Here is a 22,970-nt window from a genome sequence, read left to right on the forward strand (position 1 = left end):
ATATCTCTCATATGCATGTGATCAAGAAGTTACAACTAAATGCAAACATTTATGGAGGAGAAGGATTCCAAATAGTTATACTGGGAAGACACAAAAGGAATAAAATTGAAGATTTTTACCTCAGGAAAATCCAGGAAAATATATGTGACTTTGAGTTTAAGCCAAGAGATGAGGAAAGAAATTACAAAGGAAAGCCTATATCCCATGGCAAAAATCTCCCCTGTAAGAAACAGCGATGTGGTAGAAGCATTACAGGAATTCAGCCTATTGAAAACAGACTTCAATTAAGCTTTGGGAATGAACTACAGCTTTATAAAAGTGAAGAGAAAATTGATGAATTTAATGAAGCTCACAGGAGTATCAATATTAATGCCTCATTTTTACCACTTCAAGGAATTTCTTCTATCCAGTCCAACCTTGGTAATCCATGTGTGAATGATTTTATGCATCCTTCAGTACTGACACAAGACCAGAGGGCACACAAGGACAGCCCTTACAATTGTAATCAGAGTGGTCAAACCTTTCATCAGCACTTAAACCTCACTCAACATCAGTTGATCCATACAGAAGAGAAAATATTTAATTGTGATGTATGTCACAAAGTCTTTAGTCAACATTCAGACCTTGCTATTCATAGAACAATTCATACTTCAGAGAAATCTTACAAATATAATGAGTGTGGCAAAACCCCTAACTATGGATTGCACCTCACTGGACATCAGATAATCCATACAAAAGAGAACTTATATAAATGTGATATATGTGAAAAAGTGTTTACTCAAAGTTCATACCTTACAGTTCATCAGAGAATACATACTGGAGAGAAACCATACAAATGTAATGAATGTGGCAAGGTGTTTAGTCAGAATTCATACCTTGCAAAACATCGCAGAATTCATACTGGAGAGAAACCTTACAAATGTAATGAATGTGGCAAAGCTTTCAGTCAAAAAGGAAACCTTGCAAGTCATCAGAGAATTCATACTGGAGAGAAACCTTATAAATGTAACGAGTGTGGTAAGATGTTCAGTATTAGATCAACCCTCGTCAGTCATCAGATCATTCATACTGGAGAGAAACATTACAAATGTAATGAGTGTGGCAAAACTTTTTATTTTGGCTCACACCTTATACAACATCAAATCATCCATTCAGGAGATAAACCATATAAATGTGATGTCTGTGGGAAAGTTTTTGGTCAAAATTCATACCTTGCAGTTCATCGGAGAATTCATACTGGGGAAAAACCTTACGAATGTAAAGACTGTGGCAAAATCTTTAATCACAGCTCAAATCTCAAGAGACATCAGATAATCCATACAGGACAGAAATTATGTAAATGTGATATATGTGGTAGAGTCTTCAGTTATAATTCATACCTTGAAATTCACCGGAGAACTCATACTGGAGAGAAACCTTACAAATGTATCGAGTGTGGCAAGGTCTTCAATCGGAATTCAAATCTTGCAATTCATCAGAGAATTCATACAGGAGAGAAACCTTACAAATGTAATGAATGTGGCAGCTGCTTTAGTCGGAAGGCGTACCTGGCAAAGCATCAAAGTGTTCATACGAAAGGGAAACCTTACAAAAGTAAAGACTGTTGAAAAGCCTTTACTTAAATCTCAGCTGTCACTACATTTGTTGTGGTTCAGTTGCTAAGTCATGTCTGACTCCTTGCAAATCCATGGGCTGCAGCACACCAGGCTTCCCTGTCCTTCACTGTCTTCTGGGGTTTGTGCAAACTCATGTCCATTGAGTCAGGGATGCTGTGTAACTATCTCATCCTCTGTTTCCCTCTTCTGCTTTTGCCTTCAGTCTTTCCCAGCATCACGGGCTTTTCTCATCAGTCAACTTTTCGCATCAGGTTGCCAGGGTACTGGAGCTTCAGCTTCAACATCAGTCCTTCCAATGAATATTCAGGGGTGATTTCACCTACTCGAACCAAATGTAACAAGTGCGGCAAAATCTTTACCTTGAGTTCAAGTATGAGGCAACGGGAGAGTCCATTTAAGAGAAACCCTACCGAGTTACGAGCGGAGGTTTTATCCAGGCTGCACAATTCACCAGACTTCTCAGTACCTACCTTTGAAAGAAACCACACAAACTAGTATGTGTGCTAAGGCTTGTACCTGAGAATAAAATCACTGAAATAGATTTAATCTGGAGAACAGTGTTTCAAATATAATGTTATAAAAGTTTTCATCAGGTATCTCCAACTTCGGTGTAATGGTTCAATTCGTACAGGTCAGAAACTAAAGAGATTTACTAAATGTGGAAAGAATTTGATGAAACAATGCTTCCTGAGGTTTCATCACAAAATGCTTCATATTGGGGATGATCCTTACAAATGTAACGAAGTAGGTAAAGTTTTTGCACAATTCTTAAATTAGCCTGTGTGTCAGCCAATCCATAAAAGGAATAAGTCTGCAGTTCTCTTAAGATTAATGGGAGATCATTATGTTCTTCAGAATCATTACAAGTCACAATAAGTTAAAACTTACGGAATGATTTGTATATGACATGAAAACATGTGTAAGTTGGCAATTGTCTTCACTCTGTAAATATTCTATTAATTGTGTTTTCTTGAAGAGGCCACATTACAATTTATGCCATTCAACCTGAAGTTTGAAGTCTGTTGACTTTAATCTTCATTACAGGTCTTTGATGATGGTCTCTGGGAAGGAGTCAGTAATGAGTCAATGAAGGAGCTGACTTCATTAGATTTGGTTGATTCACATCCATGTTCCCTGGTAAAACAAGGACCCCGAATTAACCAAATTTAGTAGTGTATTAATTAGCATCAGGGAGGGGCAGAGAATAGTGTAAAATTGCTGTTGCCCATCGTGCTTGTTATGTTTAGAATCCATGGATAGATCACAGTGAGTTACAGAACATAATCCTCTGCTAGGTGACCATGAGCGGAGCAGTAAGGACATTAAGGGATTGGACTATTCATGAGAGGAGAGGGACCAGTTACTAGGGACGGATTATGTGGTAGGAACAGTGCCCAGAAAACGTTGGTTACTTTCTCCATTGCATGGGAATAGGTGTTGTTTACATCTGTGTGTTGTTTTTATTATTTTTTTTTGCTGTACCATGTGGCATATGTGATCTTAGTTAACCAGGGATCAAACCTGTGCCCACTACAGTGGAAGCACAGAGTTAACCTCTGGACTGCCAGGGAAGTCCCTGCCTCTGTGTTCAGTGAGACATGAGTCTTAATCTTGGGAATTGTAGGGAGAGCAGTTAAGATGAGAGGAAAATTTAATTACTGTGATGAACCTTCATGGAGGGCAAGCTTACAGTTTGAACTTCTAGTTTGTCTCAAAGGAGCACTCAGGCTTTTTTTTTCCTTTAATTAGTTTGTTCCGATAGGCTGAAAAAGTTCTTCCTGAACATTAAAAAGTATCAATAGTCAAACATCAAAAATGAAATTAGGGGAAATTCCCGGGCAGTCCAGTGGTTGGGACTCAGTACTCGCACTGCCAAGCTGACAGGTTCAATCCATGGTTAAGAAACTAAGAGCCCATAAGCCAAAAAAAAATTTTTTTAATGGGATTAGACTTCATAAAACTTCACTGAAGCAGACCCCTCTCACCTGCCAACTAGTGTGCCTCACAAGTATCCTATATTAGTAAGTCTATTCCTTCCTTGCCTGTCTGTCACTTTGCTGAATTCCTTTTGCGCTGAGACACAAAGAACCTGAGCCTCAGTAAGTCCAGGCTCCGGGTACTGAAACCCCCACCAGGTGGGAGACACTAAGCCTGCTGCCCAACCAGCATGTAGAACCCAGAGCAGTTGGAGCCAGAAGGTTAATAATGCTGACTTCCGTTTACCTCAGCACCAGCCAATCAAAGAAGTGTCCACGAGCTGACCACACCCACTTTGAGCCATTATTATAAAACTCCTCCCTACCCCTTCTTGTTTGAAAGACACAGTATTGAAGGCATTAGCCCACTGTGGCCGCTTTGCTTGGCAAAGCAATAAAGCTAAACTTCTCTACTTTGGGGGAAAAAAAAAAGCAAAACATCGATTTGCTTATTCCTGAACCTCCTGACTTAATTGGCTTGGAAAATCACACTTTTTGTCTTGCTAATAATTTATTACATTTGTTTTCCACAGCACACGTTCAATATGGTTCTGGAAAATACTTGTAAGATAATATTTAAATAAACTTCTGGGGATATTTTTACTCTAGTTTTAATTAATTTTTGGAAATGTTGACTAGATAATATAATGAAACAATTTACTCGATTTTCCAAATGCTGTTAAATTTCAGTTTCAAATTAGGCTATTACCTAATATGTTTTGTTGATTGCTTTTATGCTGTAATAATACTTTCAATCATTTCTTTAGCAGAATTTTTTTTTTCCTGACAGATGTGTGTGTTCTGTTTTATAGCAGGGGGTTACTGGGTTGTTTTGGGACTCTTAGGATGCAATGATGCTCAAAAGGCAATGACGGGTACAAAGTAGATGCAGTATAAACATAAAAACAATTAGTTTGGGGGTTTAATTCAGTGAAAGAACTGAGATGGCAAAAGGGTGACAGGAAGTCTTTTTTGTGGGACACCGAATATCCTCCACATAGAATTTGTTCACAACCAAGAATAATGTATTTATCTTTGCTAAGTGATCTTGATTTTTATTTATATTATCATTTTTGGTGAGCTGCATAGGTTGCAGGATCTTAGCTCCTTGACCAGGGATTGAACCTGGGCCCCACAAGTAAAAGCAATGAGTGCTAACCCTGGACCACCAGGGAATTCCTTGATTTATGTTATCTTTAATATGAAATCTTTATGTTACATTTCTGTTACTAATATTTTATGATGGATTTTTGAATCTTCATGGGGGATTTAATTATTCACTTTCTCTTTTTCTATTTGTCTAGTTTTGTTTCCTAGTAATTCTGGCCTCATAAATTGAGTTGACAGGTGCTTCCTCTGTTTCTTTTCTTGAAAATAAATCACATAGAATTGCAGGTAATTCTTTTTGAATTTGATAGAATTGTAAGATGCCATTGTTGCAACTTTGTTAAATTACCTTTTGTAAAGTAGAGCCCTTGAGTGTTGAATGTTAGGCAACAGTCCTGCCAAAGACTGCAAGGGAGAGTGAAATGGAGACGTTTATTACACAGAATCTTGAGGAGCTACAAGGTACATCTGGAGGGAACATGTAGAAAGTCCAGGCAGGGTCTATGCAGAGCATGATGGAGGAGTTTAATTAAGCTCTCACAGTCACTATCTCTGCTTTTGAGTTTCTTTCTTAGGTGGTGGGCATTTTGAAATTATAAATTTGCATTGCAGTTCATGGCAGTTATTCAAATAATGTTTAATATTGGTGATTTGTTGTAGGTTATGGGTTTCATGGAATTAGTACATTTCATCTTATAATCTTGTAGAGTTTTTGTAAGAGTTCTTTTCTGTCCTTTTCATGTCTGCATGGTCTATAATGATATTCCCTATTTTATCTAATATCAGTAATTTTATTTAGTGTAAATGAAGGGAAAAGTCACTTCTGATAGATGCTGCAGTTATTCATATATATAGAAATATTATGTACAGCCATTTATCAACCTTCTGTGAGATCATGTGTGTCTGCCCTTTGATATCAAGTTTGGTCACTAGACTAAGGCAACCCTCCCTTTCACTTGAGAGGATTTGCACTTTTTTTGCCCATTTCATGCAAGCTTGTCTTTTTGAGTTCTTGGGCCAATTTGGTATGAGTGGAGAGGCATGTTTCAAGTTTAAATGGAAGCTTTCAAAGCTTTTATTTGCTTCATGTAACCCTGTCTTTATTTGCTTGGGCTCTAAAATCACTGCAGATGGTGACTGCAGCCATGAAATTAAATGGCTCTAGCTCCTTGGAAGAAAAGCTGTGACAAACCTAGATAACATATTAAAAAGCATAGACATTACTTTACGGACAAAGGTTCATCTAGTCAGAACTAAGGTTTTTCCAGTAGTCGTGTGTGGATGTGAGAGTTGCACCATAAAGAAGGCTGAGTGCAGAAGAATTGGTGCTTTTGAACTGTGGTGTTGGAGAAGACTCTTGAGAGTCCCTTGGACTGCAACATCAAACCAGTCAATCCTAAGGAAATCAGTCCTGAATATTCATTGGAAGGATTGATGCTGAAACTGAAACTCCAATATTTTAGCCACCTGATGCAAAGAACTATCATTGGAAAAGACCCTGGTGCTGGAAAGATGGAAGGCAAAATGAAAAGGGGACCACAGAGGATGGGATGGTTGGATGGCATCACTTGACTCAATGGACATGAGCTTGAGCAAGCTCCGGGAGTTGGTGATGGTCAGGGAAGCCTGGTGTGCTGCAGTCCATGGGGTTACAAAAAGTCAGACATGAATGAGTGACTGAACCCTGTCTTCTACTTCAAGAATGGCCTTGGGTAGACTGAAATTTTATGCCGAATGACAGAATTTTAGATACAAGAAGTGAATAATGATAGATATGGTAAGAGGAAGTCTGGAGGGTGAGCTGTGTGATTTGATGCATCCTCTGCCCCTTCTAAATCTATGAACACTTAGTCTTTACTGTCCTTGTAGCAGTATGACTGCTGAGTGACCAAGGATGGTGAAGGTTTCAAGTAAAACTCTTTTCATTTTTAGATTTTGTCTGATTTTCAGCAAAATGTCTGTCTCATATTTTCCCTAATATTAGCTACTAGTTAAATGGCCAGCATAGTTTTAATAAGAAAAATTAATTTCTGCAATGTCCCATTTCCACCTAAAGAACAGAGAAAAGGTGAAAAGATGTGAGGGAGAGAACATGTCTGCAGTTTGTTACTTATCCTGAGTATAACATGCGATGAGAAATGCTTATTAAACTTACTGTGATAATTATTTCAGTCTCTGTAAGAATATCGTGCTGTGCAAATTAAACTCACAGTCATGTAAGTCAGGTATATCTCAAACTGGAGGTGGGAGCGGATGTGATTTTAAAAGGCAAGTAAAACACTTGAGCAAAAAGAAGAATGCAATTTATAAGAATTTTTTTTAAATATTGCATTTTTTAAATGTATTGCAGTGATTAGTGACAGAAATTACTACATGTCATGGTGCTCCAGTCTCAGATGCTAGGTTATGTCCCTGAGGCTCTGGAACCAAGGCGTTGAGTTAGTTGTCCTACCAGAATGAGGATTATAGAAAGGGAAAAGTATTCTGTAAGATGTCGGTGTGAAATGGCCCATTCTTCAGTGGGAGACTTTCATCACTCATTCTAGTTTGGTAATACAGAAGGGCATGTCAAGTTCTTGTTTCCCTAAACTGTTCAGTTCAGTTCAGTCGCTCAGTTGTGCCCGACTCTTTGTGATCCCTGGACTGCAGCACACCAGGCCTCCCTGTCCATCACCAACTCCGGGAGTTTACTCAAACTCACGTCCATTGAGTAGGTGATGCCGTCCAACCATCTCATCCTCTGTCGTCCCAATTGCTCAAGTGAATTGTAATTGCCGCACAGAGTCGGACACGACTGAGCAACTTCACTGGCACAGCAACCACTCTTAGTCGCACTTTCCCAACCACCGAAGTGTTTGCTCCTCGAGACCACAGAGTGCGAGCAACCTGCTTGCAAAAGCAGGTTTTCCCGTAAGCATTCTCCACTTGTTAGGAGGAAACAGATTAGCTTCCCACCAAGGTAGCCCACACGGCTGTACGCTTTTACTCCCAAATTGTTCAAGACAGTAAGGTAACAGCACATTAGGGGATCCTGAGAGGCGCCGGGTCCCGCCTGCCCTCCCAGGTCTGAGTTCACACGCGGCCCGCACCCGCCCTGAGGCCGACGCCCCGCCCGGCGCCCCCGGAGGCCCAGCGTCCAAGTCCGCGCGTGCGCAGTTGGTTACGGAACGGGAAGCGCGGAGCGCAGAATGAACGTTGAACCGCGGCGGGTTAAGCGTCAGCTTTCTGTGTAAATTCCTGCTGCGCCTCCTCCGTCACTCAAACCTCGGGAGCTGTGGAGTGACTAGATACCTGACATCTCAGCACCTGGCCCTTCCACCCCCAGGTAAATCCAGAAGTCCTCGTGCAGGTCGGGTGTTTGGGGTTTAGATTCATCCGGAGGTCGGTACCTCGGCTCTTCTGCCTTCAGTCAACGTAGACGCCGCCTTTCGCTACATTTTCTGGCTGAAAAACCCGTTAGTCCTTCCGCTCCCCAGTTAAGCCCTCTTTTGCCAGGCGGATTCGCGCCCCTCTCCTCCCAGCCCGCTTTCTGGAGCCCTGGAGGGCAGCGCTGGCCTTCCCGCCCAGGGAGAGGCCCCGTCCTCCTGGCGGGACCTGGTGAAGCTCTTTTGTGTCGTTGGTGGCGGTGGAAGGGGTCGCCGCCGAGCTTCCACACCACAGTCCTTTCAGTCTCAGTGCAAAAAAAAAAAAAAGTCAAATCAGTGAGAGGCAAAGTGATAGATAAGTGATTTATTAGAATAGGAAGTTTGCGAGTCTTACAAGTGGGCAGCCGAGAGTATGCAAAGCCCAGAGAACTTGCTGGGCTACAGATTTATCATCAGAGGGAAAGTGGCGTTGGGGGTGAGGTGGGGAGAAGACTTTCCTCGTCTTTCTTGAGTAGGTGTCAGCCTTCCTGCACCAGTCCCACCAACAGGTTGGGCAGGGGAGTTTTTTGTTGTTTTTCCTACCTGGTCAAGCTAGCTTCACAAATTAGTGCTTTTTATGGGTGCACAGAGCGTGTGGTAATTTACTGAGCTCACTGAGCGGGGTTGTTTCAGGGTCCTCTTGAGCATCTGTTGAATAGCTTTGTTGCTAAGCAAGCCTGCTTTCTTGAGTAATCATTAACTTGCAGGAGTCTGACAAGTCTGTTATTCTACTGACAATCCCCTAGTTGGATTAACTATTTAATCACCTAGTTTGTCTCCTCACTCCCGTTCCTAACTCTGGGATTCAAGACAGCCCGCCCCTCTCCTAAGACCCCCTCCTCCCTGCCATCACCTCGGTCCTCCCATCTCCTGAGGCCAGTCCTTCTGCCCAGCAAGCCTCCCCTTGTAATGGGAGGTGACCTGAGCTAGCCTTGTGAAACACAGTGGTCTTCTGTTCCAAATTCCACATGATGGAAAAAGTGTTTTCTTTTTTTTTCCTGTAGGCAGATGTCTTACTCAGCCCTGTAAATACGTGCGTCAGAGAGCTCAGGAGAAGCAGATAATGAGCAACTGAGAGAAAAACTGAGAATGAGAAGAGGATGAAGGAGAATCCATAGGGATAGAGACTGTGGCTGAGGGACTTGTAAACCGAGTGAAATGAAAGATTAAGCACTGAAAATAGCAGGTGAATAAAGATGTAGAGTTTTTACAAAGTTGGATCTCTGGGGATGGGAGATGTCAAGTTTAAAAAAATGCACAATATGAGGTTTGCAAGTAAAGTTTTGTTTGGGGCAAAATGAGGACTGCAGTCCAGGAAACAGCACTTCACATAGCTCTGAGAAGCTGCTGCAAAGAGGCAGGGGGAAAGGTCAGTATATAGAGTTTGGTGAAGGGGGATTACATGCAATCAAGCACATATTTTTTTCCAGAAGTTTTCTACTACTTTTGTGAAGCTTTGCTAATCACAAGGAACAGTCATCACCATGGAGGACTTTAGTGCTTTTCTAGATATGGGGAGATACAAGAATTGGGCTCATAAAATTGGCTCCTGAAAATATCTATCTGAAGACCTGATCTGCCAGTTTCTCCCCCAATCACAGATGCCTCATTTCTGCTCTCCACTGTGAACTCCTTTCAGGAGGTATTGAAGGTCAGCAGCTGCAGCAGCACATGAAATAACCCTTGTAGAGGTAGACAGGTAGATTATTATTGTTTAGTTGCTAAGTTCTGTTTGATTCTATGTGGCCCCCAGGACTGCAGCATACCAGGCTCTTCTGTCCTCCACTATCTCCCGAAGTTTGCTCAAACTCATTGAGTCGGTGACGGTATGCAACCTTCTCATTTTCTGCTGCATCAGGGTCTTTGCTGATGAGTTGGCTCTTGCCATCAGGTGGCCAAAGTATTGGAACTTCAGCTTCAGCATCTGTCCTTCCAGTGAATATTCTTGGTTGACTTCCTTTAGGATTGACTGGTGTGATCTCCTGGCAGTCCAAGGGACTCTCAAGAGCCATCTCCAAGACCACAGTACGAAAGCATCAGTTCTTCGGTGGTCAATCTTCTTAATGGTCCAGCTCTCACATCCAAACATGACTACTGGCATGTGGGTAGATGGCAAGTGCCAGTTTGTAACTGACAGAGAGTAACATAGAAGGGCCTTGGATCAGCGGTAGGGCAGGGCCACCAAAGGAGAGGCACTTCACATAGAGTGGGGTGAGAGGATGAAAGAGCTGGACACTTGGGCTGCAGAGCTGCATGGCGCTGGGAGAGAAGGAGGATCAAGTGTGACCACAAGAGGAAATGAGAGCAGGAAGGATGCATGACCACCTGGGGTGTCAGAGAAGGGGGAGAAGGAGAGTGGAAGAGGGAGAGAAGGGGTGTAACTGGAGGGCAGAGAGGGAGCAGGGAGGGGCAAGAAAGAGGCAGAAACACAGATGGAGGACCATCAGAAAGGATGCAGAGACCAAGCATCTCGAGGGAAACAGTTTACAGAGTGGGCAGGACAGGTGTGAGGGAAGAAACAGGAAGAGCTGGAGAGCAGAAGGGAAGAAAAGAGATTAACCGACTGAAATGGAAACAGTAGAGCAGGTGGGTAGTGGGAACTGGATGCAGATGGATGGTGAGTTGTTTGGTTGTGGATAAGTTGTGATATATGATTTCTTATTTTAGAATGTAATAAAATGTCTCTAATTGTACAGATGAGGATGAGAATTGCAGAACTTGTGTCTTGTGCATTCTGTAATTCTTCATATCAGAGGATAACTTGTATTTGCAAGCCCTGTTTAGCCAGGGGGCTGCTGCTGCTAAGTCACTTCAGTTGTGTCCAACCCTTCGCGACTCCATGGACTGTAGCCCTCCAGGCTCCTCTGTCCATGGGATTCTCAAGAATACCAGAGTGAGTTGCCAGGCCCTCCTCCAGGGGGTCTTCCGACCCAGGGATGGAACCTGCATCTCTTATGTCTTCAGCATTGGCAGGCAGGTTCTTTACCTCTAGCGCACCCAGTGATTTGATTCACTCAGTTGTGAGTCACCCCCTTCCCTTTGCTTGACATGGGGCACAGGAGTAGGAGACGACAAGTGGGGCAAGAAATGATTGAATCTGTCACTGCATGGTGCCTTTTAAAAGGAACATTGAGGACTTTCCTGGTGGTCCAGTGGTAAAGGATCTGCCTGCCAAGGCAGGGGACGCAGGTTCGATCCCTGGTCCGGGAAGATCCCACATGCCTTGGGGCAACTAAGCCCGTGTGCTGAAACAAGAGAAGCCACCACGATGAGAAGCCCTCACACCACAACTAGAGAAAGCCTGATCACAGCAACGAAGACCCAGTGTGGCCAAAGAATAAGTAAATAAAAAGTCAATTAAAAAAAAAAGAACATTGAGAATGCTCCTTTTTGTGATGGGCCTACTTTTCTTTCTTATACCTTTACATATAATTCTTTTTGTAGCTTGGAAAAAATTTTAGTTTATTCAGTTTCTGCTTCCCTGGAAATGATCATTAACTTTTGTTAATAAGCTTTGGTGCTTTTCTATAATCAAATCATTCTTTAAATAGTAATATAATGCATTGTGAAATTTTTAAAACATTGACACCACAAATATTAGATGATAAAAATTCATTCTTTTGAAAATGTGTTTCAGGTTTCTTGGCGGCCTGCTTGCTTTGTCCTCTTTTCCCTTTGTACTGGAAAAGCTCTTTGGTATGTAATAAATAATTTTAGATCTTTTTGGTGGGTACTTGGTAAAGTTGTCAATGATCTTTTATATTAACAGACAAATCCTAGTTTTATCAGTTAGTCTAATATTTTGTTTTCTCCCTTTTTGTGTGTCCTGCTAAGAGGAAGAGGAGGAAACAGAACAGGAGCCAGGAATGCCTCTTTCTCAGGTAAAGTCATATTCTCAGCCTGTCCTCCAAATGTCCTTTTTTGGATTCTCTATTCTTCCCTGGCTCCAAAGTATCCTCCCTGACACTTGTACATTCATCCTCTTTTTCAAGAATATTTTAGCTGTTTGCTGGTTCTTGAGATTCCCTATGAATTTAGGAATGATTTTTTTTTTCCTTTAACTGCAAAAAATGGCATAGGAATTCCTTAAATCTGTATACTGTGCCTCCTGCAGTGGAAGCCTGGAGTCCTAACCACTGGACCACCAGGGAAGTCTCTCTTTGGGTCTTTTTTTTTAAGAAAATTTTACAATGAAATCTTACTGGCTTGATTTTTGTAGTTTGCTATTTCTAAGGAAAGAAAATGTTATCTGTTTTTAATCAGCTCAACTGCCTCTTAATTTCCATTGAAAAATTATAGGGGCATACCAGGTCTTGCTGGGTTGCAAATGAAGGAATTTTTTAAATTATGTATTATTATTTGCATTTTTAAATATTTATTTATTTGGCTGCACTGGGTCTTAGTTTCGGCATTGCAGGATCTTCAGTTTTTGTTGCAGCATTCAGGTTCTTTAGTTGCAACATGCGAACTCTTCGTTGCAGCGTGTGGGATCTAGTTCCTTGATCAGGGATGGAACCTGGACCACCTGCATTGGGAACATGGGGTCTTAGCCAGTGGACCATCAGGGAAGTCCCGTACATTTTTTAAAATTTATTTTTAATTGGAGGATAGTTGCTTTGCAATTATGTTGGCTTCTGCCATACAAGAATGTGAATCAGCCATATATCCCCTCCCTTGGGAGCCTCCCTCCCACCCTAATTTGGTCATTTTAAAAGCATAAAGTTCCCACTCCAGGGTGTGTTTCTATTTATATGTATCTCCAGGGACTTTTGTTTTAAAGTTTAGTACTTTTCAGTGTAGAGGTCTTACACCTACTTGTCTGATCTTTTTCCTAAGTTTTCTATAGGATTGTTCTCTCATTTTCTGTCTAAATGGTTCATTGTGTGTAGATAGAAATGCAGTTGATTTTCATGTGCTGATATTTTATGCTGCAACTTTTCTAAATTTTTTCAAAAATTTAATTTATTACTTATTTATTTTGGACTGTGCTGGGTTTCCTTGTTCGCACTGTGTTTTTGTTGCTGCAACCAGGCTTTCTCTAGTTCGGGTGGTGCAGAGCCTGTTCTTTAGTTGCAGTGCTCAGGCTTCACAAGGCGGTGGCTTCTCTTATTATGGAGCACATTTGAGCATTACCTTATTAGCATGTGAAATGAGTGCAGTTGTACAGTAGTTTGTACATTCTTTGGCACTGTCCTTTGGGATTGGAATGAAAGCTGACCTTTTCGGTCCTTTGGCCACTGCCGAGTGTTCCAAATTTGCTGGCATATTGAATGCAACACTTTCACAGCATCATCTTTTAGGGTTTGAAATAACTCAGCTGGAATTCTATCACTTCCACTAGCTTTGTTTGTAGTGATGCTTTCTGAAGCCCACTTGACTTCACATTCAAGAATGTCTGGCTCTAGGTGACTGACCACACCATCGTGGTTATCCAGGTTGTGAAGACCTTTTTTGTATAGTTCTTTTGTGTATGCTTGCCACCTTAATCTCTTCTGTTTCTCTTAGTCATTGCCATTTCTATCCTTTTATTGTGTTCATCCTTACATGAAATATTCTATCTCCAATTTTCTTGAAGAAATCTCTAGTCTTTCCCATTCTCTTCTTTTCCTCTATTTCTTTGCATTGTTCACTTAAGAAGGCTTTCATATCTCTGCTTGCTGTTCTCTGGAACTCTGCATTCAGTTGGATATATCTTCCCCTTTCTCCTTTGCTTTTTAGTTCTCTTCTTTTCTGAGCTCTTTGTAAGGCCTCCTCAGACAACCACTTTGCCTTCTTGCATTTCTTTTTCTTTGGGATGTTTTTGGTCACTGCTTCCTAAACAGTGTTACAAACCTCTGTCCATAGTTCTTCAGGCACTCTTATTTACCAGATCTGATCCATTGAATCTATTCATCACCTCCATTATATAATCATTAAGGGATTTGCTTTAGGTCATACCTGAATGGCTAGTGGTTTTCCCTACTTTCTTCAATTTAAGTCTGAATTTTGCAATAAGTAGCTCTTGATCTGAGTGACAGTCAGCTCACTGTCTTGTTTTTGCTGCCTGTATAGAGCTTCTGCATCTTTGGCTGCAAAGAATACAATCAGTCTGATTTCAGAATCGTCCATCTGGTGATGTCCACGTGTAGAGTTGTCTCTTGTCTTGTTGGAAGCGAGTGTTTGCTATAACCAGTGCATTCTCTTGACAAAACTCTTTGTTAGCCTTTGCCCTGCTTCATTTTGTACTCCAAGGCCAAACTTGCCTGGTACTCCAGGTATCTCTTGACTTCCTACTTTTTGCATTCTAGTCCTCTGTGAGGAAAGGACATCTTTTTTTGGTTCTAGGATGCCTTGTAGGTCTTCATGAGACCCTTTTACTTCAGCTTCTTCAGCATTAGTGGTTGGGGCATAGACTTGGATTACTGTGATATTGAATGGTTTGTGTTGGAAGTGAACAGAGATCATTCTGTCCTTTTTGAGATTGCACCCAAGCACTGCGTTTCAGATTCTTCTGTTGGCTATGTAGGCTGCTCCATTTCTTCTAAGGGATTCTTGCCCACGATAGTAGATATAATGGTCATCTGATTTAAATTCACCTGTTCCTGTCCATTTTAGTTCACTTTGCCATCTCCTGCTTGACCATGTCCAATTTACCTTGATTCATGGACCTAACATTCCAGGTTCCCATGCAGTATTGTTCCTTATTAGCCTCGGACATACTTTCACCATTAGACACATCCACAACTGAGCATCATTTCTGTTTTGTCCCAGCTGTTTCGTTTGTTCTGGATTTATTAGTAGTTGTCATCCACTCTTCCCCAGTAGCATTTTGAACACCTTCCAACCTGGGGGAGACAAGATTTAGGGAACACAAGCCCTCCTCACACCCTAGTTTTATCAGAGACTCCACATTTGAATCCCTGTTATAAACCCCTTCATCAGGTCCTCCTGGGTTGATGTTAGATGTGTATATATTTATAATTATTATAGCTTCTTGGCAAATTTACCCTTTTCTCATTTCACGATGTATTTTGTGTCTTGTGTTAGTTTTTTTCCTTAGGTTATTTTGTCTGATATTGTGCAGTAATTCCTGATATCTTTTTCCATCCTTCTACTTTTTGATTTAGATTTGTGAATGTTCACAGTTCCAGCTCTGACATGCTGTGTGTCTTGCTCCCACTCTGTTTTCCTCTCGTTACTTCCTCTGTTGGTCCCTGCTCAGGCATGCTGTACTGAGGTGAAAGGCAGGACCCCTGGCCAGCCCCCTTAACTCCACTGTCAATTCGGTATGAATTCATCAAGTGTTTCCTTCTGATCATGATATTTAGAGAAATATTCTTTCTTAATTACAGTATATTTTTTTCCGTAACTTTTCTAAGTTTGAGTCAATGTTTTAGGAGTCAAGTGTTTACAGAAATAAATACTGTGTTTTTAAATTGTATTTATATATAGGTATTCCGTAGAAGCTGTACTTAACGTTTCCTGCTTTTTTCCTGTTGGTACCATTTAGCACAGGTAACTCTTTCGTTGTTCCAAAAAATGCTGAAATTCACATATATAAAACTGATGATAAAAAATCATGCAAAAATATGTCCAGAGGGGATGGCCAGGTAATTCCCTCTCTTTTATATATAGCAGCAAGTGTGTATATTTATTCCCAACCTCCTGGAAGTCTCCTTAACTGTTGTCTCAAATTTTCTTTATGTTGATTGATTTATCCTCTCTATCCTTATTGTTTACTTATTGCATACCGAATCCCGCACAGACTGTTGGGAGTAGAATAGTGAATTCTGTGAACTCACTCCTTTCTCTTAAGGAATTTCAGACTAGTTAGGGAATACATAAGGGTGTCCTGTCCCTCCTTGTTCATTTGGGTCTTACCATTCCAGTACATTCTTGATGGCAACTGACTGCAAACACTGAACTCTCCTGTTTGGGCCAGGAACAACCCCCAAAAATGAGGGATGGGGGCTTCCCTGATGGTCCAGTGGTTAAGACTCTGCACTTCTGCAGGGGGGGGCAAGAGTTTCATCCCTGGTTGGGGGAGCTAAGATCCTTCATGCCATGCCTTGAGGCCAAAAAAAGAAAAATGAGGGCTGGGTGGGAGTAAGTAAGTAAACACCCAAGCTCCCTCACCCCTCTGTGGGGGCAGTTCTGAGGTTGTTTCACAGACTCTCAGAGCATGTCCATTCACATGGAGCTCCAGTTGCCCATGGCTGCAACTTTCTCTTCCTCACTGGAACTTTCTGGAATGTTCCTTTTTGGAATGATGCTGCTGGATATTTCTAGAATGATCTCTCAAATTATTTGCACTTGAAAAAAAAAAATGTCCCTAGATAACATCTCTCATTTCAGTTATTTCTGCGTTTGTAATACACGTGCGTCCATAAGTTAGTTCATGGATCTGCAAGTCCATGGTTTTGATAAGACATCATAATTTTAAAACTATGTACTGCATTTTTTTGTAGCTGAAATTATATCATAAATATATTCTGTGGCCTTGCATTTTTTCCTACACTCTCCTGTTCAAGGTTCAGATAACAGTAAGATTACTAACATGTTATATGTATGTGTTTGTGCACCCACATCTGTAACGATCTTTTATTGCCTTCCGTGTTGTTCGCTTTGACCTTATTTCAAGTTTTCTCAGGGAACCCTCTATCAGTGTGCTTCTAGTGCTCTTCTTTATTTTTTTTTCTAATGCTCTTCTCTTACTTGAGTTTTTGCTTCTTTACCTTGAGTTCAAGACCTCATTCTCCTTAATTGAGATTCTTGCTGTATGATTACTTAGTTTCTTGAACTAAGTAGAGTTTCTCCAAATGTCTCTGACACTTTTGTCTCTGTAGGATGGCATACTTCTTTTTCTACTGAGCTATGATGTTGACTAAAAAAAAGTTCATAGCCATAAAGCATTTAGAGTATTGTTTAGCATCTTTGAAGTATTCGAACACCCTTAGTCACTGTAATCATGGTTTAAGATTTTGACCTTTTTTTTAAAGCACTGTTGACTCTGTCATTTCTGATGCCATCACTCATAGTGTAGCTCATCTAGATATTGAATAGCAGTGTGTAACAAACACATACTCTAACAGTTCTGGAGAAACTACTCATTATTAAATCTTATTTACATATATTTCATGTAGTGTCCACAAAAATGGACATTGATTTACCTCCACATTGGACATCAATCATCCTCCACATTGGTTAGAGGTTATCATAATCTCTGGGAAAAAGCATAAGGAATTAAAATTAAAGGCCCATAATTTCCTCCAAATAGCTTTCCATGGATCTGTCAGAATATTACTTCAACTGAGTTCATCCTTAGCCCTCTCTCCTCTTCTCCTTTTGTGTGAAAATAAGAGCTCTCCTCATGGCCCCTTGGTGAAATGTGTTTTCGTTTCAGGCACAGCTGACCTTCAAGGATGTGGCCATAGAGTTCACTCAGGAGGAGTGGGAATGCCTAGATGCTGCTCAGAGGGCCTTGTACAGGGACGTGATGGTGGAGACCCTCAGCAACATAGTCTCCTTGGGTGAGGATCACTTCCCTTTGAAGTTGGGATCTACCCTGGGGTATCTCTGCATTTCCCACTGTGTGCCTCTTGGGAGCCCCGGTTTTACTTGACTGATCTGAAATCCCTGTTGATTCAGACGTGAAGAGCTTCAGGACGCAGCCTCAGGAGTTTAAATCTACCTTTTCCTCTGACGATCTGCCCACTTCATGATACATCAGGAATTGTTCTAGAGCTTTTGTAGTGATAAAGTTCAATGGAAAACTTTTAAGACACGCCTTTTCCTGTTTCCTACCTATGTGCTTTTGATTTAGAAGTCTTAGGAAAAGGGGTATGTTTCTGTGCATTATACTGTTCCCTTCGTATTCAGAAGGAGATAACAGCCTGTAAATTTTGGAAATATTTTTCTGTTCCTCTCTGTATTCCCATCAATCCTCAGTTGAGCAAGGGACTAGGATTCTGGCAAAGCCACAGTAAGTTATGTGTCTTTCCTCTTATGTGGAGGTATTTGTTTCTTATCTGAGTATTTTACCCTTGTAACGAAGCAAAAAAGACTCCTGGTCTGTAGAGTGAGGTACATGCCTTTGAGGGTATAACAGGTCATATCTTGGAAGGGCCTAGAGGAAGCTTCATTATTGACAGTGTGTGCAGACTTTCCCTTCATCAGAGAATTCTATGGGAAGTACAAACATTTACTTCTTCTTTTTTTTTTTTTTTTAAACATTTACTACTTATCTGAACTCTCAGAGGAAATTTTTCTTCTGTGTAACTTATCTATGGGGTGAGTTTACTGGTTGACAGATTATTTTGAAAAAAAAAGCAGAGACATTACTTTGTCAACAAAGGTCTGTTTAGTCAAGGCTATGGTTTTTCCAGTGGTCATGTATGGATGTGAGAGTTGGACTATAAAGAAAGCTGAGCACGGAAGAATTGATGCTTTTGAACTGTGGTGTTTGGAAAGACTCTTGAGAGTCCCTTGGACTGCAAGAAGATCCAACCAGTCCATCCTAAAAGAGATCAGTCCTGGGTGTTGATTGGAAGGACTGATATTGAAGCTGAAACTCCAATACTTTGGCCACCTGATGTGAAGAGCTGACTCATTGGAAAAGACCCTGATGCTGGGAAAGATTGAGGGCAGGAGGAGAAGGGGACGACAGAGGATGGGATGGTTGGGTGGCATCACCGACTCAGTGGACATGGGTTTGTTTGGGTGGACTCCGGGAGTTGGTGATGGACAGGGAGGCCTGGTGTGCTGAGGTTCATGGGGTCGTGAAGAATCAGACATGACTGAGCGACTGAACTGAACTATTCGTCATATATTGTAATCTTTTTCCGCTATATAGAAAATAACCACTTCATGCTATATTGATATGGTCTGCATATTCTATGATATGAAATAAGAAATATCCCCAGAGCCTGGCTGATAAATCTTTCTGGGTGTTTTTGTGCTTTTGAGCAGTGTCACAAAAGCCTGTCTCAATGGCATCATGACAGTGATGTTCACATGTGCAATAACCATCCCCTTACATTCTCAGCAAGCAGTATAGGGATTTCTCTTCAGGATAACGCTGTCCAAGTTCCCGTTCTCGTTTGTGAAGCTGTTTTGTAAACTGTTACTGATGCCATCTTTTGGTCACCTGTGTGCCATTATTCTTTTACATCAACAGCTAAGTTTAAAACATCTAAATTAGAGAACTTATGAAGTGGAATGATATTTTCAATAGGAAACATAGTTCATTTTTTGTTTAATAGCCTGTCCTTCCCCCATTGGGTGGTCCACATCCTCTTGTTGAACATGGGGATCCCCTTGGACCACATACACAAGAATTTATTTCTCATGCCACTGTTGTATGCCACTGGTCTTTGTGCTAATACCACACTGCTTGGATTAGTTTAGGTTTCTGAGACTTTTAAAAGTAATTGTGAAACCTCCAACTTTGTTCTTTTTAACCTCAGTTTTTTTGTTGAGTGTCTCTTTAAAAAAAAAAATGTTATTTGGCTGCACCAAGTGTTAGTTGCAGCATGTGGGATCTAGTTCCCAGACCAGGGATGGAACCCAGGTCTCTTGCATTGGGAGTATGGAGTCTTAGCCACTGGACCACCAGGAAAGTCCTTCAGTGTCTTTTGAGGTTGCATTTGAGTCTTAACGATGGATTTATCTATTTAAGACACACTATCGGGGTTTTGTTAGGGATTGGGTTAAATCTGTTGATTACTTAGAGGAGATCAGGGTTGTTCAGGGTGGTATGGCCTTGGACTGTTGATCACTTAGAGTAGTAGTATTTACACCCTGACCATGTTTACTTCTAGTCCATAAACTTGAGATGTCTGCATTTGTGTCCTTTGGGTTATTTTTCAGCTGTTTTTAGTTCACAGAGCATATATCTTTGCTTTCTTCTGTAAAGTTTTGCCAAGTACTTTAGTTTTTTAATAATATTTTAAATGGAGTTTTCTGAATTTCCTTCATGATTTTTTTATTGTTGATATATAGAAACAGTATTGACTTTTGTTTGTTGGTTTTGTATATTGTTGTTTTTCTGAGTTCATTATTTCTTTTTTTTGCCAACTATTCAAGGTGTGTGTGTGTGTTTTTTTTTTGCCTTACCATGTGACTTGTGGGATCCTTGTTCTCCCAACAGGGATTGAACCTGGTCCCCTGACAGTGGAAGTGTGGAGTTCTAACCACTGCACTACAATAATTTCCTGGGGTGTTTTACGTATTCGAACATTTCATTTTTCAGAAGAGATGGATTTGCTTCATTTGCTGTTGGGACTGGTTATATGTGTTTTTCTTCTATCTCCATGTTCTTGGTAGGAATTTCCGTAGTTTTTCTTTTAGAAGTAGTGCAAACATCTTTGTTACATTCCTGGTCTTAGAGGAAAAGGTTTAAGTCTTTCCCCATTGATTATGATGTTAGCTGTGGGCTTTTATTACATGTCCTTTATTGTGTTTAGGTCACTTTTTTCTATTTCTAGTGTTTACTGAGTGTTTCTATCATGTTTTTAGCATTTCTGCCTGAGGGAACCTCTGGGAATGGGGAGACTTGTGCCAGTTAACTCTCAATGCAGTGTAAGAAGGAGGAGGGAAGTTGAAGGCCAGGAAATTGTCATGAACTTTCCTATGTTTTTCCGTCTAGTGTTTTAGGACAAGCATTTGCTTGGGTGCTGCCTCTTCTTGATTGGTTTGTTGAATTTTCCCCAATTGCTTTTCTTTTATTGTTTTTAACTTGGTTCCCTCATGGGTAATGGGTGCCTATGGTTTACTGTCCTGCTGACATCACTCCCTCATGGTTTTGTTTTTCTTTGCAGAGTTTGTGTTAAGAAATTTGATGATATGACTTCTAGTATTTAGACGGGCTAGCTAAAAGAACTGCTGTCATGTTTAATAACAAGGGATGTTGATGTAAATATTTTATATAACCAAAGTATGTTATGTAATTAATATTTTAGTAACATTTTTTTTTCTTTACTTACTTAACTATTGTGATCATATCCTGAAATTGCTCAGGCTTCGGCAAACACTTTCTGCTATCTTTTTTTCCCCATACAAGGTGTTCTCGCCTAGCCAAGAGATCTTCATTCCAAAATCACGATCTCCCTCCTTTACTTTGCCCTGTTTTTGTGTGCACGGAATGAACTGATTCATCTCCTTCTGATAGTCTTCTCCTGGTTTTCACTTCTGCTTTCTGCTAAGATCATTATTGCACAGTCTCCTGAAATATTTTGTATGTGTTTATTGAACATATGCATGGAAATACAGTCATTGGAATATTCGGTTTGCATAGCAAATAGTATAGCAGATTGAAAGTTAATTTCCTTCTGCAGTGTTTAAATCTCATGTGGTTCTTTCCCATACTCATACTATAATTCCCCTAGTTAAAAATGGACCAGTAGTATACTATTGCTAAGCCAGTTCTTTTAAGGTCAGTATTTTAATTGTCCTCACACAGTTATAACCACACAGATGTGCTCCTACATATGCATATACCCTGAGCTCCAATCAGTCCCTTTCTCAGTTCTGACCTTTCTTTATATGGTCCCTTGGAGTGGATGAAAAGGTTGTTATTTCCTAGAATGTTTAAGTTATTCTCCTGAACTTCCCAATTTCCATTGCACTCTTTCACCCACCCCTCCACCTTCCACATTACTCACACTGTAAAAATAACACCTCTGTATATTGATCAACTTTCTCATGACCCAACCTAAATCATTGTGTGCAGCTGTGACAACTCAGAAACCATTTCCAGGAGGGGTGGCTGAATCCCCTTAGTAGTTACACAGTCCACTGCTTGCAGCTCCCTTGAAGTTTTCTTCTAAGCTCCTGGTATTTGTTGCAGTATTTTGTAATATACTGCTTGGGTAAGGGTCATGTTTAAGAATATATTGTCTCAGTCTCTAGGTTACAGTTCTCATCATGGTTCTCACTACTTTCTGTGTCAGTTGGGGTCATGTACATAAATCTGTGATTCCACTCTCCTTACTTGAAAAATTGTGGTAATTATCCTCAAGCCTTTAAAAAGAAATAGTATTTTTTTTGTCTTTAGGTTTTTGTGTTTGTTTTTTGGCCCCACCATGCTGCTTGTGGGATCTTCCTTCAAGGAATGTAACTTTGGTCCATGGCAATGAAAGTACTGAGTTCTAACCACTGGACACTCTTAAATTCCCAGAAATAGTGCAGTTTTTATATTAAGTCAAAATGTCTTTTGTGTAAAAAGATGCATGAATAGTCTAGCATATTTATTATGCTATCCCTTTCTTGCATTATAAATTGTATGCTTTTTTTTTCAATTTGTTCTCAGCAATATGGTGTATCAACCTAGTTAAAGTAAATTCACAAATTGCTCACTCTATATTATATACATTTTGGAGCCAAAGAACTGGATATTTTAGGGCACTGCAGAATTAGGGAATTGCTCTATTTAATGGCTGTCAATATAAATGGAGAATATTTCATTTACTAATCTTTAATTTTGATTTACAGAAGGTGGCCTTTCTGAATGTTTTATGCTGCTTCATGGGTACATAGTTTTACAGGAGGTACTTAGAAGAACATTTTGTTTTTAAAAAAACTTTTTTATCATATGCACCATTTTCTCTATTCTTTGTTTGGCAAGTTGAAACTATCACTCATTGAAATTATTCATTGAATAAGTTAGTTTTGGATTATTTACTGTTACAGTAGATTTTGTCTGGTTTTTAGCATTCATTTGTATTAAACAAGTATGCCCAATATATGTATAATATTCTTTTCCCCTCAGTTTTGAGCCACCAGTAGGTATGTTTACTGCTAATTGGTATGTGCTTTGGTGTCATGGTTGAAAATTACACTTTCTTGGATTGGTAACAAAAGTTTTTCCAATGTGAGTGTTCTTGTTATAG

The 22,970-nt window shown here is 40.4% G+C and overlaps 1 protein-coding gene and 1 pseudogene across 3 annotated transcripts in view; both read left to right on the forward strand.

Moving 5' to 3' along the window:
• Positions 1–1,622, forward strand: part of LOC102271026 (zinc finger protein 665-like) — a 31,757-nt pseudogene extending 30,135 nt beyond the window's left edge.
• LOC102268497 (zinc finger protein 665-like) overlaps positions 1,605–22,970 on the forward strand; it is a 27,030-nt gene continuing 5,664 nt past the window's right edge. Inside the window, exons 1-5 of one of the 3 annotated variants that reach the window (XM_005889507.3) lie at positions 1,605–8,024; positions 9,108–9,289; positions 11,741–11,799; positions 11,938–11,984; positions 17,486–17,612. In XM_005889507.3, the coding sequence (XP_005889569.1) occupies positions 11,970–11,984; positions 17,486–17,612 (142 nt within the window). In that variant the 5' untranslated portion in view covers positions 1,605–8,024; positions 9,108–9,289; positions 11,741–11,799; positions 11,938–11,969. The other 2 variants (XM_070387085.1, XM_070387084.1) reach the window with 2 other exon arrangements.

Source organism: Bos mutus, chromosome 18, assembly GCF_027580195.1.
Source record: "Bos mutus isolate GX-2022 chromosome 18, NWIPB_WYAK_1.1, whole genome shotgun sequence".
Taxonomy (NCBI): Eukaryota; Metazoa; Chordata; class Mammalia; order Artiodactyla; family Bovidae; genus Bos; species Bos mutus.